General features: G+C 57.5%; 1 protein-coding gene across 3 annotated transcripts; it reads left to right on the forward strand.

The window, feature by feature from the left end:
• The first annotated feature begins 209 nt into the window (after positions 1-209).
• ARMC6 (armadillo repeat containing 6) lies at positions 210-7,129 on the forward strand. Of its 3 annotated transcripts, none has more exons than XM_068173765.1 (8): positions 210-225; positions 945-1,104; positions 1,536-1,615; positions 2,279-2,849; positions 3,789-3,934; positions 4,437-4,568; positions 5,006-5,143; positions 6,406-7,129. In XM_068173765.1, exons 2-8 carry the CDS (start codon positions 984-986, stop codon positions 6,616-6,618), a joined length of 1,401 nt encoding a protein of 466 aa, XP_068029866.1. In that variant the 5' UTR covers positions 210-225; positions 945-983; the 3' UTR covers positions 6,619-7,129. The 3 variants fall into 3 exon arrangements, with proteins under 3 accessions (XP_068029866.1, XP_068029869.1, XP_068029867.1); XM_068173768.1 differs by having other exon boundaries at positions 6,409-7,129; XM_068173766.1 differs by lacking the exon at positions 210-225 and adding an exon at positions 415-520 and having other exon boundaries at positions 948-1,104.
• Positions 7,130-7,643: the final 514 nt, after the last annotated feature.

The raw sequence follows: 7,643 nt of genomic DNA on the forward strand, positions 1-7,643 counted from the left end.
CCGGTGACGGCCACGCCCCGCCCGCCGCTCCCGGAGAGCGCGGCGGGTCACGCCCCCTACTAGGCCACGCCCCTACACGGCACGACCACGCCTTTCCCTGCACACGGGCCTCGCCTCCTCATGCGTTAGCCACGCCCCCGAGCCCCGCCGCGCCTGCGCTGCGCGGAGCCGCCTCATCCCCCGCCGGCGGCAGCGGGCGGTACTAACGGTGCGGGCGCGCTGCCGGTAAGCGGGGCGGCAGCGAGGGGAGCGGCCCGCGGCCTCCCTCTGCTCTGAGGGAGCAGCCGCTGCCCTGCGGGCGCGCCCGGCCGCGCTGCGCCTGCCGCGCGTGCGTGGGAGCGGCCGGGCGCGGGAGCGGCGCGCATGCGCGCTGCCGCCCGCCCGCGCTCTGTTTCGCTGGGCGTGAGGGCGGGCGGCGTCAATTTGGGCCGCGGCGCATGCGCAGAGAGCGCGTACGGCGGCCGAGTGGGGCCGGCCCGCCCTCGCCTTTTGTCCGGCGGGGCGGCCGGCGGCGGCCCAGGTGGGTCGTGAGGGGGAGCGGGGCCGCGGTGCTCCGGAGCTCCCCCGGCACCGCCGCCTTCCTTCGGGGCCCTCTCCGCGTCGCTGGGAGCTGCGGGCCTGCTGAGGGGTGCGGGATGCGCCCGGGGGAAGCGGGGCAGGGCGGGCCGAGGGCCGGGGCCGTGACCGGGCACGGGGCCCTCGGTGCTGCCCTGTCACGGTGCCGGGTCCTGGAACCCCATCTAAATCCGGGAATCTGCTGAAATGTCTCCTTATCCCCTTCCCTGCCGTGTTTTCCCCGTTGAATGAACCACGGGCCGTGCCTTTGATCGGGTGCCTTTGGTGCAGAGCCCCGAGCTTTTGTCTCGGGGAAGAGCAAGGCCCTTGCTCGCTTTCTGCTGGGCCTTCGGGGGTCTTGCAGCCAAACGAGCTGTGCCCTGTCTCAGCAGCAGGACGCGGAGGTGGATCCAGCCCCTGCCGGGAAGATGGGCTCCAAGCAGATCGCCCAGGAGACGTTCGATGATGCGGTGCAGGAGAACATCACCGAGTTCGAGATGGAGCCCGAGGAGGCCGTGAGGGAGGCGGTGCAGCAGTTCGAGTCCCAAGGTACTGCGCCTTTTGCAGGCTGGGCTGTCACAAATGGCGGGGTTTAAAGGAGCCCTGCAGGCAAGCACGGATCGGGCAGCGTTGGAAGGGAGCCTTTGTGAAGTGGAGCAGAGGCACCGTTAATGCTGACCTGGTGTTGTGGATTAATTGTGACTGCACAACTGCCTAGAGGGAAGCTGCAGGGCAAAATTTGGTCAGTGAAATGAAATTCTTTCTTTCCACCCCCCCCGCCCCCTCAAATGACATCTAGCTTTGTTCCAGGCAGAATCTGACCTTACAGTCAGAACTGAGCATTTCAGCATCTTTACAAGTTCATCTTTGTTCTCTGTGGTTACCTTGGCAGCTTCTCCCTAGATCTGGAACTAATACTGTTTATCTGACTCTAATTATCCTGGAACCAATATTCAACTTGGTTTCATTTCCCCTTTTAGGTGTGGACCTGAGCAATATTGTGAAAGCTGTGCGACCTGTCTCTGAGAACGGGCAGAGGCAAAAGCATCAAATCCTGCTGGTAGGAGCACAAATTGCTGCTCTCTCTCTCTCTCAGGGTTATAGAATAATAATAATATAAGTACTGGGCCAACTTGTGCCTCTGCCCCGTTTCTCTGGGAGCTCTTCAGGCAGTTAATCCCATTTCTTCTGCAAATATAAATCGTTCCAAGAGCTCCTTGCACTTTTCAGGGAAGGCTCTGTGTAAGTGAGGTGGGCTCGGGCTCTGCTCCCGGGGCAGGACGGGAGGGGACGGCCTCAGGGTGTGCCAGGGGAGGCTCAGGTGGGTTTCCTCATGGAGAGGGTGCTCAGGGCTGCCCAGGGAGGCTTGGGGTCCCCATGCCTGGAGGTGTCCCAGGAATGACAGGACGTGGCACCGGGCTGGGGACAAGGTGGGGATCAGTGCCACTGGGCCCGGCTTGCTCCAAGCCCTGTCCAGCCTGGCTGTGGACACTTCCAGAGCTGGAATGTGCTGGTTAGACCCAGCTCAGCTGGTGCTGGTCAGCCCGGTGCCCAGTGGAGCTGTGACACAGGTGGCAGAGGGAGCCCCTGTCCCTCCAGGGGTTGCGTGCACGAAGCCCAAACGCCGCAACCACCGCTGCCTTGACACCAACCTCAAAAGAACCAGCTGGCTGTAACTCCCGCACGCCTCGGGTGCAGCACTAACCCTTGGTGTGTCCCTCAGACCCTGGAGTGCCTGGGCAGAGCCGTGGCGGAGCAGGACGTGGCCCGGCTGCCCGAGCAGCTGTCGGCCTTGGCGGCGCAGTGCAAGGAGCAGCTGGCCTTCCGCTACCTGGCCGGCCAGAGCGGCGCCTACCCCGCCGTGCTCTCTGCCTGCCAGCTGGCTGCCCCAGACAGGGCTTTGCTGCTCCAAGCCTTCTCCACGCTGGCTGCCCTGCTGGACGGGCAGCCAGACCTGCTGGACGCCGCGGGGCGGGAGCTGCTGCTGCGGAGCCTGCGGGAGCGGCGCGGGGACGCCGAGGTGACGCTGGCCGGGATCCGCTGCGTGCGGCACGCCTGCCTCAAGCACGAGCACAACAGGCAGGACTTTGTCAAGGGTGGCATCCTCCCTCTCCTCACTGGAGCCATCACCCAGCACGGCGGCAGCGCTGAGGTGGTCAGGACGGCAGCTTCAACCCTCAGGGTCATGACGTTCGACGATGACATCCGAGTGCCCTTCGGTCACGCCCACGACCACGCCAAGATGATTGTCTTGGAGAACGATGGGTTGAGAGTCCTCATTGAGGCTGCAAAAGGTAAAATGGACCCTGGGGGTGTTGATCCTGATGGGGAATCACTGGGGATTTCCTCTCAGGAATCACTTGTGATTTCTTCTCATTGACTCAGGAATCACTTGTGATTTCTTCTCATTGTCTCAGGAATCGCTCGTGATTTCTTCTCCCATTGTCTCAGGAATCACTTGTGATTTCCTCTCATTGACTCAGGGATCACTTGTGATTTCTTCTCCCATTGTCTCAGGGATCACTTGTGATTTCCTCTCATTGACTCAGGAATCACTTTTGATTCCTTCTCCCATTGACTCAGGGATCTCTTGTGATTTCTTCTCCCATTGTCTCAGGAATCACTTGTGATTTCCTCTCATTGACTCAGGGATCACTTGTGATTTCTTCTCCCATTGTCTCAGGGATCACTTGTGATTTCTTCTCCCATTGACTCAGGGATCACTTGTGATTTCTTCTCCCATTGTCTCAGGAATCACTTGTGATTTCTTCTCCCATTGACTCAGGGATCACTTGTGATTTTTTTCCTCAGGAATCACTTGTAATTTCTTCTCTCATTGTCTGATTTCCTCTCTCACTGCCATAACTTGAAGCTCCTCAGAGGTGATTCAAGAATTTGTCACTCCAATGGGGTTTAATTCTGTCCATGAAATGTACCCTGAGACAGCGAAAAATACCGGCTGCTGCTGCTGCAAACGTGTGGGGCAGTCAGGTGACCAGAGCAGATTTTCACTGTATTTAGGAACTATTTTACAGGTTTAGGGGCCTCTTGTCTCTGCTCAGGTGCTTCTTACCCAGAGAAGACATTGTGACTCTGGCTAGGAGCAGAGTGAGCAGGTGTCATCCCTGCTGTTGTAATCTGTAAAGTGAACCACGCTGTTTCCTACGTCATTAATCAGAGTAAACCACGTCAGTTGTGCAGCAATGGCTCCATCCCTCCTCTCTCCTCCGCAGCCTTCACGGACAACTCCGGGGTTCTCAGTGAGCTCTGTGCCACCCTCTCTCGCCTCTCTGTCAGGAATGAGTTCTGCCAGGAAATCGTGGACCTTGGGGGCTTAAATTTCATGGTGACTCTGCTGGCTGACTGCATGGAGCACCCGGTGAGCAGTGGGGAGAGTTGTGGGGGGAACTTCTCATCCTAAGCAATGAGGTTCGTGTTCATGAACGAGCCTTAGCCTCTGCAATCAGGGTTGAAACCCCTCTGATCCCTATTCACCCCATGCATGCAGAATTAAATGCCCTGCAGGTAAAATTTGTGAGCTTTTTGCTCAGAATTATTCCTGTGTCCCCCAGCCTCCACCAGCAGAACTCTGCCTGCTCCCAGAAAAGCTGAACGTTTGGTTTTCCACCAAAAAGAGATTTTAAACTAGGGATGTAGATGCTCAAGTCCCAGAGGTTGATGCCTGATTTTTTTAAGCCTCACTGATGTTTTGGCAGAGGTCTCCAAGGTCCCTTGTGCGGCGAGGAAGCGACTGAGGGTAGAGTTTGTGTAGCTGATGATTGCCACAACCATTTTCATGGAAGGGGGGATGCTCTGCTTTGCTTTGCAAGCTCTCAAACTCTCTCTGCTGCCTTTTGAACTGCTGTTTCCCCACGGAGCAGGACGTGGTGAAGCAGGTGCTCAGCGCCATCCGCGCCGTGGCCGGCAACGACGACGTCAAGGACGCCATCGTGGACGCCGGGGCCACCGACCTCATCGTGCTGGCCATCAGCCACCACCTGGGCAACCCTCAGGTACCCCCCAGGGGCTTGGGAGTTCCCTCTGGGATGGGGATGGAGCTCAGCTGGAGCTGCAGGATGTGTGTGTGCAGCTGAGCAGTGGGGAAACCTCGAACGCCCGGCTGTGGAGCGTTCAATATTTGTGTGAATTTAGGCTTTTTCCGTCTTGTGTTGTTTATTTTTCTTGTTCCTGAATCAGATGGTTAGTGGGGACGGTGTTTTACACCTCTGGCGTGCAAAACACAGCATCATGAAGGTTGGAAATATCTCTAAGATCATTATTCCAACCCTCCCCCTGCTTTACGTGCCAGAGCAGCAGGACGCCCGCAGCGGGAGAAACTTTAAAACAATAAAAACAACTCCAAAACTGCCGTGAGAGAGAAGAAACCCCGCTTCAGTTTGGCTGGAAGGCAGCTTTGCAGGCAGTGAGCGTGCTGCCCTGTGTGTTGCAGATCTGTGAGCAGGGCTGTGCAGCCCTGTGCATGCTGGCCCTGCGCAAGCCCGAGAACTGCAGCGTCATCATGGAGGGCGGCGGGGCCTTGGCAGCTCTGCAGGCCATGAAGGCTCACCCACGAGAGGTGGCTGTGCAGGTATGTCCCTCACAGCACCTGCCGAGTCAGGCAGGGCTGGTTTGGGCTCTGTTAACCTGTTTCTTTGGGATTTTTTCCCCTTGTACTCACCAAATTCTGACAGGTTTTGAATGCGTTGGGAAGGCAGCGACTCAGTGCAGCCCCCCTGCATTTGTCACCCTGGGGTGCTCAGAGCAAAACTGAATTGAGCTTTCAGATCCACCTGAATGCGGGTTCTTAAAACTGTGGAATGCCACACTCCAGGCATTCCTTTTCCTCCTGGGAACAGCAGAAAGAGGATGGGCTCTGTCCAACCCAGCCTGTGCCATCCATTCTGCAGAGTCAAATAAACCACCTGCATGGCAAGAAGATTGCCTCTGGTTTCTCCTGCAGGTTTCAGCAGGTTCTGTGTCCACTTATGTGCTTTCCAGAGTGTTAAAAAATAGAAAATATTTTCTGAAGGAGTGGTTTAAGTGCCTGGAACAGCGTGGAAAGGCAGGGCTGCTTCACTGGAGAATTTTCAGTGTTACTTAAAAATTAATTGGTATTGCCTGGCTGGTGTTGGAGATTTGCACAGAGCTCTGGTTGTCTAAACTTCAACGGGGAATAACATCCATGGATTTTATTCCTCCAGGGAACAGTTGGTTGCTCTGCAGCATCTCACATTTGGGCTTCTCAGGAAATACTCTTTAGCTGATCTGCTCTGTGCATGCCAAAACCTTCCATGGCTGCGTTTCCCTGCAAAGCCCACTGATCCCTGGGCTTCCCTCAGGAACCCACTGAGCTTCCCTACAATGCCCACTGACCCTGGGCCTCCCTGCAAAGCTCACTGACCCCTGGGCTTGCCTCAGGAACCCACTGACCCCTGGGCTTCCCTGCAAAGCCCACTGACCCCTGGGCTTCCCTGCAAAGCCCGCTGACCTCCCTGCAAAGCCCACTGACCCCTGGGCTTGCCTCAGGAACCCGCTGACCCCTGGGCTTCCCTGCAAAGCCCACTGACCTCCCTGCAAAGCCCACTGATCCCTGGCCTTCCCTCAGGAACCCACTGAGCTTCCCTACAATGCCCAGTGACCCCTGGGCCTCCCTGCAAAGCCCACTGACCCCTGGGCTTCCCTCAGGAACCCACTGACCTTCCTACAAAACCCACCAACCCCTGGGCTTCCCTCAGGAACCCACTGACCCTGGGCTTGCCTGCAAAGCCCACTGACCTCCCTGCAAAGCCCACTGACCCCTGGGCTTGCCTGCAGAGCCCAGAACTGACCCTGTGCTTGCCTTGTCCCCAGAAGCAGGCGTGCATGCTGATCCGGAACCTGGTGTCGCGCAGCCGGGACCTGTCCCGGCCCATCCTGGAGATGGGAGCGGAGCTGCTGATCACGGAGGCTCGCGCCGCGCACCGGGACTGCGACGACGTGGCCAGGGCTGCCCTCAGGGACCTGGGCTGCAAGGTGGAGCTGCGGGAGCTCTGGACGGGCCAGAAGGGCAGCCTGGCTCAGTGAAGCCTCCTTTCTACCGAGCGGGGGAGATCCAAAGCGTCCGAGCCCCTGGGCCGTGGTGGGAAACGGCGTGGATGGTTCTGCCCGACGCCCGGCTGGAACGCCCGAAGCAAAGCTTGGGAGGCTGCAGGGAACTTTCATCTGGGGAGCTACAGCTGAAATGGCTTTCTGCATTCACAGGCTGCAAACACCTCTGTGTAGTGATCATTCCCTGGATCATCTAATGGCTGAGGATGATCTGCTCCCCCCTGGCATCGCTGGCCTGCAGGACGGGGCTGTTGTCACTGCCCTGGTCCCGTGGTGACAGCAGGGCTGGCTCTGTCCTGCCCAGAGTTTGGCTGCTGGTTCCCATGTGTTGCTCCTGGGTGAGGAGGAATCCCAGCGTTTGTGAATGTGCTCTCTCTGTCCCGTTGCTCTGTTCTTTTACTGCTGACCCCACTCTTGTGTCGCTGCTTTGTTTGGGATTTTTCCGCCAGCGTAACGTTTTAAACAAAAAAAAAAAAAACAAAACAAAGTGAGGATTTGGGATAATATCCAAAGGAACTGTTGGCATCCAGGAGGAAAGTTCATGTTCTCCCTCAGTGAGAGGAGCAGGGCAGGGACTGGCAGTGGGGGTGGGAATTCCAGAGTGTGACCAAACCAAGCATTCCACGCTGCAGGAAGCACCGGGAGTCCCAGAATCCCAGGCTTTGTCACCTCTTAGCCCTTCCCTGGATCCAGGAATGCTTTCATTGTAGTCAACAGGCCAAGAACCTCATGGGCTGAGGCAGAACTGTGGAATTGTGGGCAGAGCAGGCCCAGAAAGGCTCTGAAGTCTCAGCTCAAGGCTTTTGTGGCAGCCCTGCTCTGGTGCCGAGCCTTCCTCCCGCGCCGCTGGTTTTGTGAGTGGATGTTTTAAATGTGATATTCTCTGTAGAAATGGTGACCTTATAAAACCATACAAACCTTCCAGGGCTGGGTGGCTCTCTGTGGAGCCTTTTTTTTTTTCCCTTGTGCCAGGAAAAGCAAGGTGCTGGGAGGTACCCGAG

The sequence above is a fragment of the Anomalospiza imberbis genome, chromosome 27 (genome assembly GCF_031753505.1).
Source record: "Anomalospiza imberbis isolate Cuckoo-Finch-1a 21T00152 chromosome 27, ASM3175350v1, whole genome shotgun sequence".
NCBI classification, from domain to species: Eukaryota; Metazoa; Chordata; class Aves; order Passeriformes; family Viduidae; genus Anomalospiza; species Anomalospiza imberbis.

Coding starts and splice junctions, on each gene's coding strand:
- ARMC6 (XM_068173765.1), top strand. CDS start 984: ATGGGCTCCAAGCAGATCGCCCAGGAGACGTTCGATGATGCGGTGCAG. Junction 3,935..4,436: donor CTGACTGCATGGAGCACCCG/GTGAGCAGTGGG, acceptor CCCACGGAGCAG/GACGTGGTGAAGCAGGTGCT. Junction 5,144..6,405: donor CACGAGAGGTGGCTGTGCAG/GTATGTCCCTCA, acceptor CCTTGTCCCCAG/AAGCAGGCGTGCATGCTGAT.